The sequence below is a fragment of the Balaenoptera borealis genome (assembly GCF_965194805.1).
Source record: "Balaenoptera borealis genome assembly, chromosome: 8".
Lineage (NCBI taxonomy): Eukaryota > Metazoa > Chordata > Mammalia > Artiodactyla > Balaenopteridae > Balaenoptera > Balaenoptera borealis.
Genome location: NC_138865.1, coordinates 501,680 through 520,287, shown reverse-complemented (window position 1 = coordinate 520,287; position 18,608 = coordinate 501,680). Strand labels below are relative to the sequence as shown.

Below are 18,608 nucleotides of genomic sequence, written 5' to 3'. Positions count from 1 at the left end.
CCCACTGTCTTCATCCGCTGTTCTTCTCCCAGTCACACTGGGGGTCAGATGGGGCTTGGTGAGGTGACTTATTTTTATCGTTTGACCAGGACAATGGGGACTTGGTTGTTTTCTACTCTTCACAACTGTGGCACTCATGCAGTTTCCTTAAGAATCAGTAGAGCGAAAAAGTAAAACGATGCCGTGATTCAGGGAGACATGAGGTGGGTTTACAGCACGCTGGCTGGGAAGCACCGAGCTGCTCTGTGCCTGATGGGAGCCCCGTCTGAGCAGGAACGCACGTCTGCGAGCGGCCCAGCTCTGGTCCCCAGGTGTGGCCGGGGACCCTGCGTCCATCCGCTACCGGTTGGGGCGCCATTGGAGTAAGCACAGGGCAGGATCCACCATCACTGAGACATCCCTCCAAACCATCGCTGAGACATCCCTCCAAACCATCGCTGAGACATCCCTCCAAAGCAGGGCTTCGGAACTGAAGCGACTTGGTTGTGAGACGTTAAGCCTCTCTTTCGCCAAGTACCCTCCCTCTGGCAGGGCCGAGCAGCAGCCCGGAAGACCTGTCCACACCCTACGCCCTGCTGTCCGTGAGTGTTGCCTGGTAGGGCCAAAGATGTGGTTAAATTGGAAGTCTGACAAGAAGGAGGTTGTCCTGGATTAGAGAGGGGCTGCTAAAAATGAGCACAATTTCTCTTTATTCTAGAGACAGAGGGAGTGCTGACAGGGCCACACAGAGGGGGAGACGCAGAGCGAGATGGGCCAGCAGCCGGGGAGTGCCAAGGACACCAGAAGACAGGAGGGGCAAGGGACACATCATCACCTGGGACCTACCTGTCACCCCCAGTGCGGCCCCGCCAGCACCCAGTGAAGGTGGTCTTGGACTTTCGACCTCCATCCCTGTGAGAAGGGGAACTTCTGTTGATTTAAGCCAGAAAGGTTTTGGTCGTTGGTTACAGCAAACCTAGGACAGAAACACTTTCCTCAGTTTTGAAAGCTAGTTCTGGAAGCGTGATCTAACCAAAAGGAAGTCTGGAATGTGACTGAGTAAATGGTCTGTAGGTGAGAATGTTTGGGGTGTTGACTCGAGGTTGCTGTGGTTCCATCCAGTTTACAAACCGTCTCTCTTTTTTCTTTTTTTCTTAATAGATCTCTATTGGAGTATAATTGCTTCACAATACCGTGTTAGTTTGCGTTGCACAACAAAGCGAATCAACCATATGCGTACACATTACACACCGTCTCTTGATGCCCAGCTGCTTTCTGCTCGCGTGCGAATGGGGGCTGCACAGAGACAAGAAGTGTTTGGGGGCCACAAAATGCAGGCTCTTGCTTTAAGTGGCTCTGTCATCGCCCACGCTCGGAGCCGGGGGAAATAGCACAAGGAGGGGAGGAGTGGGTGTGTGTCAGGCACAGGAATGCTCCTACTGGCTCAGCAGAGGCCGCGGGTACGAGACAGAGGCTCAGAGCTAGGTGCCCTTGAGGGTAGGCTGGTAAACCGAGAAAGGTAACCATGCCCGTGGCTGTTAGACTAGAAGTGATAACTAAAGAAAGGTGTAAGTTACAAAGGGAGCCGGTGGTGGAGTCAGAAAGCATTTTACAAGAGAAACAACATCCGAGTTGGGACCTCAGAGATGAGGACAAGTTGCTCAGATACACCCCACACTCCTTGTTACTTCCTGGGCCACAGGAGAACCGCACCCCACGCTACGCTTGTCTCTGTGTCTCCAAAAGAATTCTGAGCTCCCTGAGTTCAGTGAGTCTACAGTCTGGAACCTCCAGATTGTCAAATAGTACCTGGACACATTGTAGGGCATATTCATGATTAAATAAATGCATAAAATTGTTGCCGAAACTCGGCCTCTGTTCGCTGGTGCCGAATAGAAACGCGAAGACAGAGTTTTGGGTGAACTAGAAAATAATAGCTTTACTGCTTTGCCAGGCAGAGGGGGCCACAGTGGGCTAATGCCCTCAAGACTGTGTCACCCGCCCTGGAGGAGGTAGTGATGGGTCCTACAGTGTTCAAGGAGCAGGGCGTGGTCAGCTGGTGGACACTCTTCTGATTGGCTGGTGGTGAGGTCATCGGGAGTCAGCATCATCAACCTTCTGCTTCCAGCTGGTCTGGGAAGCTTGTGGGCAGCATGCAGTTAACTTCTCCCACCTGGTGGGAGCTTCAGTATCTGCAAAACAGCTGGAAGGACGTGGCTCAGAATATTATCTACAGCCCTCGAGGAGGAACTAAAGGTCCTGGGGTTTGTTCAATGGCTAAACTATTATTATTTTGTCTTGCTTGATTGTTTTCCTTTGTGCATTTTCTCACTTCTCTGATTAAATGTATTCTTTGACTAAAGTTTTTCTACAGACAAAAGGCAGGTGGAGGTCATGGGTGGGAGTCTATTCTGGGAAGGCCCCATAGGGTCCTGCTCGGCTACAAAATAGGCGGTATTTAGAAGGTTGCATGGGTACTCTTTCTAGGTTAGAAGATGACAAGTTGTTGGTTGAGCCAGGCGCCGGTTGGACAATGTCTCATTCCGTTCCTAGAACATGGTCAGTAACTGTAACCATACGTAATAACATATTATGAATAAAAATAATAGAACTGTTTTAAAAGACCTTTCTGACAACTCTTTAGATAGTAGAAGTTATTGAGAAAGTATTTCTTGAAGAACATTTCCTTGTCCAGCAACTGTGACTCTACCCCTGACTACGCCAGAATCAGTCGACATGTGCTGAGAAGATGCTTTCAGGACAGGGATTAAACATGGTCTGGTAGAGAGAGAAATACTATGGAGTCAAAAACTTAGGCTTGTTTTTAATTTTACTAACTCGTTAACTTGAAAATTCTGTAAGAGTTAGTGCATCATGGAGGTTTTGAACTTTTAACCTTTCTCTCAGCCTGTAAATCAGACTCAAGCAAATCATGGAGCTTCTTTCTTTTTTCTTGTTTCTGTAACTTTGCTTACAGCAAAGCAGTAAGGAGGAGGCCAGTACAGGTGACCCCTGTGAAGACAGCACAGGGAGGAAAAGCTCTGTTTTCCGTCCCTGAACTTTGGATGATCTTTAATAATTGTTTTAAATAAAATGTGGCATTTAATTGTTAAGGCTTTTGCCAAAGCTGTCAGGTCTATTTATCCAACAGTTGCTAAAAATATTTCTTACATTCAGAAAAACAAACAAAAACCAAGAGAATTTTTCATAGTCAAGACATATTTTTGATATATAAAATACATCTTGAATGATCAGTCTGTTCCCATGTGTTTTGATAAGTGCTGCGTTGTTAGTCATTTTCTTTTAGGTGGAATATTTTTCCCTTTTTAAGCTGCATATCTGTCACTGTTATTTTAAAAATGTCAAGATGGTTTTCCGAATATAGACTCTCCTTGATCTTTGAGAATCACACATTTTCATGAACTCAAATCTTAGTTCCTGCTTTGCTAAAGAACTGCTGAAGGTTAAATTAAGGACACAGTTAATGGTCAAAAGCTTGCTTTACTTGTGAACATTAATAATTGGAAAAATGAAGCATTTCCTAATTCTTATTTTAAATACAGGAAGTATAGTGAGCAAATATTCTTATATGCTCATATCTGACATGCAAACATGCATGTCAACACAAATTAACTAGAACCAGTTTATATATTAGTTAATTAATCTTCATACTGATTCCCTGAATCAGAATCACATATATGGTGTTGTATTATTTATTACACTCTAGATAATTTTCAGGTTTAATTGACCAGATGTGCTCTCCAGATACCACTTACTGGTCGTAGATCTTTTTTTAAGTAAAATTTGATCTATGCTGTCATTTTTTACCTATTAAGTGAAACTGATCTAGAAATTTATGAACTGTGGGAGTGTGGTCTTCCATGACATTTAAAATTTCGTATGTACATTTATGGCAAGAAAAACATCAGTTTCAAAATGAAAAGGAGAACACGTGACATCCACAGTGGCCAAAGACAAGCAGTAGAGACTTGAGAAGATAATGCAGCTCTCTCAACCTCCCTCTTCCTAGCTTCAGAATTTAAAGAATAATGCACAGTGCATGAGATTGCTACAATAATAGATAGAATTGTAATATGTGTATCTGGCATGTGAAAGGCTATCAAAACATGTGAAAATCTAACCTTACATTTGTGTAAACATTTGACTCAGTTCCTGAAATTTTGCTTTATGGTAACATTTTATTGGCTTGAAAGCAATCAGTAACTCTCTTATACATACTTATTAATTAGGTAATTGATTTATCGTATGTTAAGATCATGAATTCCCAGTCTGTTGGCCTGTATTTTGCTGAAAATAGACGTGAGGACATTTCTAGCCCATAACAACTCCAGTGACTCTCTTTATCTTACATAACGGAGATCCTTTGCAGTTGAATATACTTTTACCATAGTTTAAGTGAAGAGGTCTTTACTAATTAAAATACTGTTTGGAATTAAATATATGGAAACATCAGAGATCCAGAACCCTAGAGTCTGAATTCAACATCATCTACATTTTCTGCGTTTCGAAGCTTTATTACTCATTCAATCCACTGGAGCTCAGATTGAGAAATAGATGATGAGGGTCATTGATAGTGATGTCTGTTTTGAAATTTTGAAGTTATTTATTGATGTCTTCAATAATTGTGAGTGTGCTCACTGCTTAATAAAACATATTTACTTATCAGAATATATTATTCAAACATCATTATAACTTGTCTATGATTCAGATATCTCAAGCAATCTTGCCCCATGCCACATCATCCTTCAAGCCATGATGAGGTATTTGTGTCACTCGGTAACGCAAGTCAAGGTCGAAAACCACAACACGTGTCCGGTACTCACTGTCTATGCTGCTGATTTTTGCTGTGTGTCTTCACATAAGTAATTTTATTAAAGATTTATAGACTCGTGGAATGATCTAGAGCAAATGATCCATACAGATGAAGCTTCGAATTGTATCCATGAAGAAGTTAAGACCCAGGGAGGCAGCTGACTTCCCAGGAGGCATTGATGACACAGTCAAAAGTGCAATTCGGATCAAACTGGAATGAGCTTTTTTCAGCTAACCATTTTGGTAACATCATTTATGCACTTTCTAAAATCAGGGTAAATCCTAAAATGTAGAAATCGTGTTCAAATTATATTGTTAAAATGCACAACGTGGTTCAGGAAACAGAAAACCAGATAGACTGAAACTGAGTCAACGGAAGTGGAAGGAATGCACGTGGGATTTATTAGGAACGTCAGAGGCTAACGAGCTTCCAGGTGTGACTGAGGCTGGAAAGTGATGCTGGAGACCCGCGTGCAGGGTGAGTCAGGACCAGAAGACAGCTCAGGGAGAGAGGATGCAACCCAGCTGCCGCGGAGGAGCCGTGTGCCGGAACACGAGCCGTAGATAAACACTTCTCTGTGAGCCTAACTTTCCAGCCATTAGAGGCATAACAGGTATATTGGTATGAAACTGAGCACCTTGAATGGGGGAATATTTTTAAAAAAAGATTTTGGGAAAAAACCTTGACTTTGTGTATTATAAATTATCATTTAATGGCTTCAATTCCCTGGGTTCAAATATACAGTTATTTGCTCTTTAAGGAAAAGGATCATGGGCATATAGGATGTCATTATAAGGTGGATAAATAAATGTTTAACTTCAATCTTCAAACTGAAGTATATACTTAACAGTTCTCTTAAAAGGCAATATAGGGGTGGGGGAGGGAGAGGTACAAACTATGGGGTGTAAGATGGGCTCATGGAAGTATGTACAACACGGGGAATAGAGCCAATATTTTGTAATAACTGTAAACAGAAGGTAACCTTTCAAAATTGAATAAACAATAAATTTTTAAAAAGGTATTCTTTGAAGAGTCTGATTCTAGCAGGGTTGCAGTTGGAATAGTAATTTTTTAAAATTTCAGGGTTTGGCAGCCAGTTTGAGTTTTTATACATCAATAATGGGAGAAAACTATATTTACCCAATCTGATAATAATTCAGAATAAGTCATTGCAAATAGCCTTTGATATATAAAAAAATTAGACTTCCTCTCAGAGGTTAAAGATCGTTTGCACCTAGAGTATTCAGAGTAATATACTTAACAATGCTTTTGCCGAACCTATTTTTTTACTGAGGTATAATTGACTGACAATATTAGTTTCAGGGGACCAGCACAGTAATTCTATATTTTTATACATTACAAAGTGATCACCATGACTAGTCAAGTACCCTATGTCACCATACAAAGGTGTTACAATCTTATTATTATTTTTTATTGAAGTATACTTGACTTACAATATTATATTAATTTCAAGTGTACAATATTGATTCAATATTTTATAGATTATACTCCATTTAAAGTTATTATAAAATATTGACTATATTCCCTGTGCTGTATATTACTTTTATATTATATATTATTTTACATATGATTTATTTTTATAATTATGTGTATTTTTATAGCTTATTTATTTTATACATTGTAGTTTGTACCTCTTATTCCCCAACCCTATCTTGCACCTCCTCCAACTGCAATATTATTGACTATATCCCCTCTGCTATACATTTACATCGCCGTGACTTACTTATTTTATACCTGGAAGTTTCTACCTCTTAATCTCCTTCACCTATTTCTTTCCTCCCTCCAACCCCCTCCCCTCTTGCGGCCACCTATTTGTTCTGTGCATCTATGACTCTGCTTATGTTTTGTTATGTTTGTTCATTTGTCTTCTAGATTCCACATGTAAGTGAGATCATACAGTATTTGTCTTTCTCTCTCTGAGTTATTTCACTTAGCATAATGCCTTCCAGGGTAATCCATGTTGTCGCAAATAGCAAAACTTCATTCCTTTTTTTTTTGGCTGAATAATATTCCGTCATATATATGGACCACATCTTCTTTATCCATTCATCTGTTGATGGACACTTAGGTTGTTTCCATATCTTGGCTATTGTGAATAATGCTGTAATCAACATAGGAGTGTGTGTATCTGTTCAAATTAGTGTTTTCTTCAGAAAAATACTCGGAAATGGAATTGCTGGATCCTATGGTAGTTCTATTTTTAGTTTTTTGAGGAAACTCCATTCTGTTTTCCATACTTTCTATACCAGTTTACAATCGCACAACAGTGCACGAGGGCTCCCTTTTCTCCATATCCTCACCAACATTTGTTAATTTGCGTTCTTTTCGATGATGGCCATTCTGACAGGTGTGAGGTGATATCTCATTGTGGTTTTGATTTGCACTTCCTGACAATTAGTGATGTTGAGCATCTTTTCATGTGCCTGTTGGTCATTTGTATGTCTCCTTTGGAAAAACTTATATTCAGATCCTCTGCCCGTTTTTTAATCAGGTCGCTTCTTCCTTCCTTCCTTCCTTCCTTCCTTCCTTCCTTCCTTCCTTTCTTTTCTTCCCTTTCTTTCTTTCTTTCTTTCATTTTTGTGTTGAGTTGTATTAGTTCCTCGTATATTTTGGACTTTAACCCCTTATTGGGTGTATAGTTTGCAAATATCTTCTCCCATTCAGTAGGTCTTTTTAAAAAATTGTGTTGACAGTTTCTTTCACTGTGCAAAAGCCTTTTAGTTTGAAGTAGTCCCCTTTGCTTATTTTTGCTTTTGTTTCCTTTGCCTAAGTAGACAATCCAAGAAAATATAGTTAAAACTGATGTCAAAGAATGTACTACCTATGTTTTCTTCTAGGAGTTTTGTGGTTTCAGGTCTTACATGTAAATTTTTAATTCATTTTTATTTTTATTTTTTTGGTATATGGTGTGGGAAAGCAGTCCAATTTGATTCTTTAGTGTGTAGCTGTCCAGTTTTTCCAGCACCACTTATTGAAGAGGTTGTCTTTTCCACATTCTGTATTCTTGCCTCCTTAGCTGTAGATTAATTGACCGTATAAGTGTTTATTTCTGGGCTCTCTTTTCTGTTCCATTGCTCTAGGTGTCTGTTTTTGTGCCAGTACCACACTGTTTTGATTACTGTAGCTTTGTAGTATGGTCTCAAGTCAGGGAGTATGATGCCTCCCGCTCCGTTCTTTCTCAAGATTGTTGTGGCTATTCAGGGTCTTTTGATTATCAGTACAAATTTTATAATTATTTTTTCTAGTTCTGTGAAAAATGCCATTGTTATTTTATAGGAGTTGCATTGATTCTTGATACGTCTGGCTAAAGGTTTATCAATCTTGATTATTTTTTCAAAAAACTGCTCTTATCTTCATCAGTCTTTTCTGTTCTCTCTTTGATCTCTATTTCATTTTTTTTCTGTTCTGATCTGTTTATTTTGTTTGTCTGTTTCTAAGACAGTCCTCCCTCTCTCCCTTTTGCCTAATTCTCTGTGTTTATTTCTGTGTATGATGTAGGTTGGTTATGTTTCCTGATCTTGGAGAAGTGTTCTGTGAGGCCCAGCTGCACACTCGTGTCCGTCACCAGAGCTGTGTGCTCTAGGGGTGCCCCTGTGTGGGCTGTGTGGGCCCTTCTGTTGAGGGGGAGCTGACTACACTGGGCCGGCTGATAAGCAGGGCTGGTGCCCAGCCTGGTTGGCTGCCAGGCCCTGTCTTGTAAGGCGGCTGCTGGCCTGCTGGTGGAGGGGGGGCCGGGTCCGAGAACAGATTGCCAAGTCTAACTTCTTACCTGTCGTTCGCCTGCCCCAAATGCCAGGCATCCATTCTGATAGCCTCAGCCAGCTCCACCTTTTCCCAAGCACTTGACTTTGCCCATCTTAGTCCGTACACTCACTGCCAGGATTTTATCTCTCACGTAAACACATTTTGCTCTTCTTTAAATAGGGCCTTGAAAATATAATTAAAAAGCAATCTGAAAAATGTTTACATATTACACATAATGCATAGATATTTAATTAAGTCTTAGAAAATTGTGTTTATAGCTCATAAACTACACTAATTTTCCTAAGAACAAACAAATATTTTAATAGACAAGATTTTGATTAACACTAATTCTGAGAAACATTCCTGATGCTAAAGCAAACAAATTCTGAATCACAGGTTAAGTTCGATAAAAGAGACTCTGGAATGAAAAACTCTCCTTCCTTGGTGAAGAGACTTGAGTGGAGGTACCACATGTACCTGGACAGGTGGAACCCTCAGGGTGCTGAGGGGACCCCGAGGGTGGTCCAGGTGTGCCACCCACCCCACCACACACACCGGCCTGTTTGGGCTGTTCTGACAAATGGTCAGAGTTACTAGAATTCCTCAAGTCCTGTTAACAATACAGTTTATTTGCCCCTCAGTACCTGCTGTGAGGTTGATCGTTTTGTTTTCACATGAAACAACCTTATTTTCGCAATTGTAGATGTTTTGATTTTTGAAATGAAGGATGTACATGTCCTATTTGTCTGTATCTAGCGATTCTTCTTAGTCTATGGTTAATTGATTTATGGAGTTGTAGAAGTACTTTTTTATTCAAATAACAGTCTTAGAAATTCATTTGTATTCATACCCTAATTCCAACATGAATATATGCCTGGATAAACCACCTTCTATACCGCCCTGTATGTGCTTGAATGTAATTTGTCTTTCTACAGAAAATGTCATAAACCATTTTCTTCAGGTCAGAGATGATTTAAGAACACGTAAAATCTATGAAATTTAGAATTTCGGATTTCAAATTTAGCCTCTAATTTTGTAGACTAATTTGTCCTTTCTAGAAAGACTGTGTTCTGATGATAAAATGCTAAGTGCTTCCTTTGGATTTACTGAGTATAGTGAAAAGTTCATGACTCACTGTTCTCCATGTGTATGGCATGAATAATATATTAAAACATGAATTCTGTTGAATTTATCATCATCTAATGTTGTATTTATTTTAAACTAAACATAAGTAAATATTCTGCTGGTTTACAGAATGGTATAATTTGTCATCACCTCAAGCAAAATGGTGATGCAAATATAAGCAATATTATGATGCTTCCAATGTTGATGATCCTTCAGCAAATCCTGACCAGGATGAAATCTACATAAAGAATACCATCTCTATTGATATACTTCAGGAATCTGAAAGTGTTTAGGCTTCGGCAGTGTTGACTTTGAAGGGAATAATGATAACTAAAACTTTTTACCCCAAAACTTATTTTACAGGTATGTTGTAAATTCACCGTTTAAGAAGTCATTTGAATTTTAATAATTTCTAGTAAATCTTCCAATTTTCAAAAAGATTTCACTTCTAGATATAATTACTGTTTGAATTATATATAAAAGACTACATCATGTATCAAAAAATGTTTATACAAGAAAGTAATGTCACAATCTTAGTTTCTGTGTTTCAGTGGAGTTTTAAAGTTAGGAAAAGGGAATGAGGTGATTACAAGGAGTCATAGCGTTGACATATATATGTCATAGTGTATATAGACAGGTGCATATCCCAAAGCAACAGCGATAAAGACATCCTGTTCTAATAAAATACTTTTTATTGATTAGAAGCCTGTGCTTGGTAATGATTTCTCCTAATGTAACTGAAGAGCAAATAATTTCATAATTTCATGCCTTGTTTTGATTGCACACAGTGAAAGAACAAGGCAAACATAATATTTTATGTTTCTTGTTTCTCTCTGCTACATCTCTGTGACTTATGAGTCTGGAGGTGGTGTAGAATAATGTCCCTGGTTTTCCAGTCATTGTTTTGATTCCCATTAGGATTTTGTGCCAATCTTTTAATCAGTAATAGCAGCATGGTTATTTTCCCTTTTGTGTCTCTTATGAGGTGACATCTGTGGCCAGACAAGATTTTAAAGTGGTCATTTGGCAGAATTTACAAAATTTAAATGAAGAAAATGTGTTTGGAGCTATCATAAGCTTCTTTTTGAGGGGGAAGTGGCCGGGGGAGAGGGATGAGGGGGTAAGAGAAGGTGATAAACCTTTTCCCAAAGCCCACCCAAATGTTATCACAATTTAAAATACATTAGTCCAAACCTCTTTCCCTATAATGAGGATTAACCCTACACTTCTTAGTTGTCTTTTGGGGTTCCTTTTTTGTAGATTTGACTTATTCGTGAAAAGAAAAGCCAAAAGGCAGCAAATGTTTCCAGTAAAACCTCATTTCTCATCTTGATAGCGACATCAAATTACTCTCCATGAGCCGTTTTAATGAACAAGACCGAGTGCTGATTTACTGGAGGACTTCTAACTAGGAAATGCTTGTGTAGAGATTCCCTGTTGTTTTTATTCCTACTTTTAAGGCCTTTGCCCCTTTCTGTGTGAACTGTTCACACAAATAGGCCAAGCACAAGCAGTTTAATCAAAGTGGAGAAACGGATAATTTAGGAGTAGGTAGCGGAAGAGAATGGGTTTTCCCACTTTATTCCAGATCAAAGCCGGATGGATGTATTTTGAGTTCTTTCCACACAAGGAAGAGAGGATTGGCTCTCACGGAACCTGCTAATTGGGCTCTCTAAATACTGGTCTTTGCTGGAAAAGTGTTTGTTATTGCTATTTTCTCTAAAAGTAAGCTGCTCTTATTTTCATGCACCTCTGGGACGCCTGGTGAATTAGATGTCTGCTTTCTAATACTATTTGTAGTAGAATTCTGGGGGGGCCCTTGGGAAGGTTCCAGACATGTGAGTTGTTTGGGGGGCTGTTAAAAACACATTTCACAACCACAAATTAAAACCGGAGAATCCATATGATGAAGTGTAACTGTAGTCTATATGTAACCAGCGGAATCTTTTTAAGGAATATATTCTTTTTTTTTTTTTTAATTTTTCACATGAGAACATGGTTTCTTTTATTTATTTATTTATTTTTGGCTATGTTGGGTCTTCGTTTCTGTGCGAGGGCTTTCTCTAGTTGCGGCAAGCAGGGGCCACTCTTCATCGCGGTGCGTGGGCCTCTCACTATCGCGGCCTCTCTTGTTGCGGAGCACAGGCTCCAGATGCGCAGGCTCAGTAGTTGTGGCTCAGGGGCCTAGTTGCTCCGTGGCATGTGGGATCCTCCCAGACCAGGGCTCGAAGCCGTGTCCCCTGCATTGGCAGACAGATTCTCAACCACTGCGCCACCAGGGAAGCCCCCTTAAGGAATATATTCTTATTTTATTATAGGAAAACCTTGATTATGAAACAAAAGTTTATGAAGAACACTATGGATTAATACATTGAAAATGAGGATACAGTTTACTGATTCTAATTTATCTTGAAGAGTTGGAATGGCAGTGGAGAAAAGGCACGATGCTAATATAAATTTATTTTTTAAATAAATGCACTAACTATGCTTGTTTTATTTTTTCAACAGTATGAAAGATGCAGGAGTTGGGCAGAAGCAGTGGAGGGGTCCCCCGACATCCACCTGCCAGCAGTGCCCGGGGGTCTCTACCAGCCCCGTCTGTGGTTCAGATGGACATACCTACTCTGCTCAGGTAAGACAACGATAGTCATTTAGTATAAAACATATCCATATTCATATATGTACATAGTCATTAGAAAGTGATTAAAACTGTTAGTTCTCCAATGTGGTCATCCAAATACTTTAACTTTTAAAATAATGTGAATAATATCACTAGTTGGGAATATGATTCAAACATTTGTACATTTGTTTCTCCTATACAGAATTTTTAAAGTTTGACATATTGATTCTGTGACCACTCTGAACCCTCAGATATTAAAACCAGCGTTTTCCTTTCTTGCTACTCTGAGAGAGGGCAGAAGCGTTACCATGTATATAATAATGTTAACAGTTATAACAGCTGTCCCAGCTAAAATCTGTCAATATCATTGCTGTTTTATTTCCTATATTATCTCATTTAAGACCCCCAAAATTCCTTACAGCAAACGAGAAAAACAAGACTCCGAAAGAAATAGCACATTTCACATATTTAGCTGACACCGAAGCCCAGATTTGATGTCTTCTCTGATTCAGTGTCTCTAGCTACATGAATCTGCACCTCGTTTGATGCCCCATATCGTTCAACTATTTAGGAGGTTTTAAGAACTTCACGTAATAGGACATCGATGAGTTTTCTTTGATTATGTGACAGGAGGGAATACGGCTCATGACCTCTTACCTGAAACTTCAGGGTCAGATGCATTTATGAATTTAGATTTTTCTAAAATGTATTTTGAGAAGGTAAGATAGCACATTATGTAGTGTCCCCAGTGGGACTTTACCCTGTAATTAAACAGATCAACATTTCTTCTAGAAACTATGAAGTCTATCAAGTAACCTTTTGCTTAAAGTTACTATAAAGTTACTTTTGCTTAAAGGTTACTATAAAGTAACCTTTTGCTTAAAGCAAAGTAAATTCCAGAAGTTTTTGGCTATCAGAACACTGTGTTTGGTGCATACCACTTTATGAACCATACTTTGTCTCAGAAAATATTTCCCTACAAATTGCACTGGCAGTTTACAATTGACAAGAGGGCTACAGGGACAAGGAAACTTAATACAGTCAATAGATGCATGCATAGTACTTACTGGGTGAGGCAACCATGTGCCTGTTTGCTAAAGTTTTCAGGGTGTATGTGGAGGTGGAGATATTGCTAGGAGGAAGGAGTGTGTCACCCATCCTCTCAACACTACCTCGATCTCGGGGACCCTCTGCTTTGCAAGCTGAAATTCCTGCTGTCAGTGCGAGAGAAGGAACCCACCTCATATTCTCACACCCCACAGCTCATGATGTGGAACCCATTATGCTGATTTATTAAATCACAACAAAGGATGCGGATTCTAGTATTCAAGGTGATAGCTGGAGTTCCTTGGAAAGCAGATTTGACTCCTAAGTTGACCTGATGAACATGGATGGTTGAACAGGTTGAGTCAAGAGAGAGACTGAGGTCATTCCCGGCATCCCCCTGGGGGAGCGCTGTGTCTTTCTCAACCTCAGGAATGTACCTGCTGTGGGCCCTGGTGTGTTAGCACCAGGGTGGGGGTCATCCTCCCTGGAGAGGGCCAGCGTTAGACCACCGCCTGCCTCTCTAGGACCCTCTTGACATGATCCTGTCTCTGACAGTGAACTGTCACAAGGCACAGAGGTACGATCACAAGAGGTTTCCACCTGTTGAGACCACGTGGGAGGCTTTGTTTGATGATTTTAGAGAAACACAGTCTCCCACTCAGGACTAAATACTCCTGCCATAAGTAGACTAATTCACGTGGATTCACAATTCCTCGGGGTTTCCCACTGTTGTGAGGCCCCAGCTTACAATCCTACGCCCTCACTGATATTGTCAATAGAATGATTCTAAATAATCCATCCTTGAATTATTAATTTAACATTTATTTGGATATGTCTCACTTTCAATACGTGCCTTGTTTGTATAGAAAGACATAAAAAGAACATGGTTCAAATGAATATGAGTTTTTAGTCACCCCAAACTTCAATCTTCATTTCTGTTGATTCTCATTTAAATTGGTGATTTTTCCACTTTTGATCACCAATTCCAGTCTTAAGTGTCTGCGCTGACGGCAGGCTGAACTGTATAATATAATGCAAACTAAATAGTGATCTCAGCCCAGGAGGAACCCAGACCAAACTCTTCTTACTAACACTTTTTAGAAATTCATGGGATTTAAATTCAAATTAAGGCCTCAACCTTTTTTCTGTGAGACAGGCATTGCCCTAGGCTATTTAGGCATTGCGAACAAAGACTGCAGAGGCCAGTGCCTTCTGGAGAAGCTTATCTTGTCGTATGAACAAGATAATAAATAAGGCAGGTGCAGGAGTCATGGGACCTTTCTTCTGGCTCTGGCCTCACTCAGCTTTGTCAGTAGACCAAGCAAACCCTGACAGGGCAGATTTAAACAGCTTTTGGGGGCTGGTGGGCCTTTGCGCTCAGAGTAAAGGTAGAGCTCCAAATCCCAAGCTCCGTGCAATCCAGGAAGCTCTTTGCTTGGAGCTGAGTGATCCTGATGTGACGAAGACTGGCCAGAGCCAGGCCATCTGGTCCAGAGTGAGGGACCCTGCAACCGGGTCTTCTTACCATCCCTCTGTGTTCTGGACACCCTGCATTGACGTACAGGGTTTTCGGTTCGGTCCGGTTTTGTTTTACTACTACAAACAATATTCCTATATGTTCTATTTTAGACCCACAATATTTTCTCATTACCTTCAGCTCAATTTATCGAGATGAAGTTATAAATTATATTCCGCCGTACAGCATAATTGGAGGAGAGGTCGTTACAAAGCACAGTAGGTCCAGCAGCTGGGGCTGAGGTGAGAAAGACAGTTATCAGAAGGTCTCCAAAGGAAACTTTAGTCAAAGGTCATAACGAGGATTTAATCTTGGAAAGTGCCCCTCATTACACAAAGGAACCGATTTTGAATAATTATTGTATTAGCCTTCAAGCTCTGAATGTGTCAGCTTGTCTAGCAGTCCTCAGAGGAGTGTTTTTAAAATGTTTACAGAAAAGACAAAGGCACAGATGAATAACTGAAAAAACAGATTTACTTGGAGAAATATTGGGACTCGTGATTTTCATAAAAAGTGTTTTTGTAATGTTATCTAATTTTTTTCATGTTAAGAAAAACGATGGACTGTTTTAGAAGTCTACTTAATCATTCTTTTCAGAAGAACCCATGTTTTCTGAATTCTTCCGAATTCAGCAGTAGTAGAAAAATCGAAATATAAGTCTGTTCAAGGCTGTTTGAGAGGTAATCATTCCTGAAATTGACACAAAAGATGAAGGTCTCTGTTTCTTCCTTCAGGCAAAGTCTATTTGCATTGTATTGCCCGGCCTCAGTGAAACCAGGAATTGTTCTCCAATGTAGCATCTATGTTAGAACTAGGGCATGTTTGTGTCTGACTTGTGTAAATTGTACGCTACATCTGCTGAGCAGAAGTCAGCAAATAATACTGATGTTCTAGAGCTCAGCCGGGTGTCTGTAACATAAAGTCCCCAGGCACAACGTGCTGGGTGGTTTTTGATACTTTTCTCTCATTTTTAGTCATGCAGTGCTTGGGAGCTGAACTATTGCAATAAATAACGGTCAGTATAGGAAACTGCGTGTGTGTGCATGTGTGTGTGTGTGTGTGTGTGTGTGTGTGTGTGTGTGTGTTGAGGAAAGGCAAGTAAATAGGAAGCTTATCCATCTTATTCTGCAGTTCCCGACACCAGCTGCAGAGATGCTACTTAAATTGGTTTGGGACGAGGCCCTGGGAATCTAAATTTTAAAAGCTCCCCAAGTGATCTTTATGTATAGGCATGGTTGAGAACCACTGTTGCATCCCTTCAATCTATTGCCTTTGAATCCTTAGATATAACAGTTGTTGTTCTTGTTTTTAATAAAATAGAACAGTAACATTAGCACTGAAGTGGAAGCATTTACTTTTCGTTGTAATTTGAGAAAATTCCATTTTAATTTTCGACGTTCTCCTATTAGCATTTGGTATTTACCTGTCCTGCCTGCCTTCCCCTGAACACTTTGAGCTGAGATAATTTTATTTTGAAAGATCAACAGTCAGAAATAGATGTGCACTGTTTCTCTTTGAACTGCTTTTCAACTTGGCTTGGCTTTTGGCTCCTGGCTTGGGACGCTGTATTTTTGAGGGTTAAGGCTTTAATCTCTCGGTACCCCAAACACCTGCATCTCCTTCCCCAGGACTTTGCTTCATGGATTATTTTATGCTTCTCTGTAGCCTTAACAAAGACGTAGGCTTGCTTTCCTGGCCTGTTCAAGAGTCTTGAGTTATATATATTGAATGAGTTTTAGGACAGTGTTCACTAGTTTCTACATTGATATATTGATTTATTTTTGAAATTATAATCTTACTTTTGTGTGAGTAACTGTTTGTTAAAATGGTCTTTCACCAAACTCCACAGATATTATAGAGGTTTTGTAATTTTATTAATTTCTTTAGTCATGTTTAATGTAGTTCCTTAGGAAAATGAAAAGTTGGCAAACGTATATGTTGTCACACACTTATCTTTGAAGTAGCGACCATCAGTAAAATCTGAATCTACGTTTTGACCCATGGTCTTTACTGCTTGTTTCACACTCTGCCTTGCCAGTTGCTCCATGACACACTGGACGCTCTTGGCCACGGCTTCAGCAAGACTGACAACATTTACCGGCAACTCAGAAAATGCCAAATTCAGTGATTATTCCAAAGCTCTTTCCTTATTAGGTGGAAATGAAGCAGTGGGCAGTGTTATGAGTCCCTTATCATCTTCTGCTTCTTTTTGTTCTCAAGTCCCCGATGGTCCTAGACTGTGCAGCGACCACAGTGCCTTTGGACAGAGGCGTAGCGAGGACCTGGGTGCCTTGCCCCAGGGCACGGAGGTTCGGCCACGCTGCTGTGACAGCTGGACGCTGAGTTCTGAGGGCCTTCCCAGAGCTCGGGCCAGTGCCTCCCAGGGCGGATGCCAGGGCTCGGCTATGGGGACCAGCCCTGTGCCTGCCTCTCGTCTGACATCTGCTATAACCTGTGCATTGATCTTGCAGGGCGGTGACCCATGACCTTTTCACTACATTGAACTTCATAATCTCCTATAGATTCGTGTGTCTACACTGATCAAGCATTTATTTAGCTCTTTTTGGGGGCAGCTACTGTAAACGCTTTGGGTATATTAACTCATGGTTGTCCCTTTTATAGATGCACTGATGCACAGAAGTGAAGTAATTTGCCCAGTGTCTCCGTGAAGTCCAGTGTCCATTGTCTAAATCGAAACCATTTTTGCTTTTGCTTTTTTTTTTTTTTTGGCTGTGTTGTGTCTTCGTTGCTGTGTGTGGGCTTTCTCTAGTTGCGGAGAGCGGGGGCTACTCTTCGTTGTGGTGTGTGGGCTTCTCATTGCGGTGGCTTCTCTCATTGTGGAGCATGGGCTCTAGGCACACAGACTTCAGTAGTTGTGGTGCGCGGGCTCAGTAGCTGTGGCTCATGGGCTCCAGAGTGCAGGCTCAGTAGTTGTGGCACATGGGCTTAGTTGCTCCGTGGCATGTGGGATCTTCCCAGACCAGGGCTCGAACCCATGTCCCCTGCATTGGCAGGCAGATTCTTAACCATTGCTTCGCCAGGGAAGTCCCCACTTTTTTTTTTTTAATAGGTATTTGGAGCAGAAAGACTTTAAAAAATTAAGTGCCCTTCATCTTTTTCTAGTTACTACACATAATAAATGTGATGACTATTTTTATTTGAATCACTAAGTAAAGATGGCAGTATATGCCCTTTAAGTTTATAGTTGCTTGTTTCTCACTGGTTTGAAGGTGGTTTCAGAGCCATTTTTCAGAATTGTATTTTTAGAGATTTTTGCATGATACAGAAGCCTAAATCATCAGTTTTCTATGGTTATAACTTCTTATAGAAGACAATCTTCTGTGTCTTCTTAGGAGACTGACAGTTTTAACTCTTAGGTTTGTGTGTACGTGGTGATTGGTCTTTGTGTTTGGTAAGAGGCAGGGGGTGAATATCACTTCATCAGTGTGGCCAGTTGTTGGAACATCCATTTGTTGTTCTTGCCCCATCAGATTGCCTAGGTTTCTTTGTCAAAAATGAAGTGGTCCTGAAAGTGTGAGTCTGTTTCTGTGTCTGTTTTGTCTCAGGGAATTATTCATCTGCCCCTAGGATGTGCCGCACGACCTGTTTGCCTTATCTTTATGTTAAGTTTTTTTTTTTTTAATATCTTTATTGGAGTATAATTGCTTTACAATGGTGTTAGTTTCTGCTTTATAACAAAGTGAATCAGTTACACATATACA

At 40.3% G+C, this 18,608-nt stretch overlaps 1 protein-coding gene and 1 long non-coding RNA gene across 4 annotated transcripts in view; one reads left to right on the top strand and one right to left on the bottom strand.

The window, feature by feature from the left end:
* Positions 1-18,608, top strand: part of SPOCK3 (SPARC (osteonectin), cwcv and kazal like domains proteoglycan 3) — a 442,183-nt gene that overhangs the window by 251,186 nt on the left and 172,389 nt on the right. For all 3 annotated transcript variants that reach the window (XM_082402143.1, XM_082402144.1, XM_082402145.1), the window contains one exon: positions 12,212-12,335. In XM_082402143.1, the coding sequence (XP_082258269.1) occupies positions 12,212-12,335 (124 nt within the window). The remainder of the gene's footprint in view (positions 1-12,211; positions 12,336-18,608) is intronic.
* The window catches only part of LOC309633384, a 545,333-nt gene that overhangs the window by 505,649 nt on the left and 21,076 nt on the right, over positions 1-18,608 (bottom strand). The gene's annotated exons all lie outside the window — the stretch shown is intronic.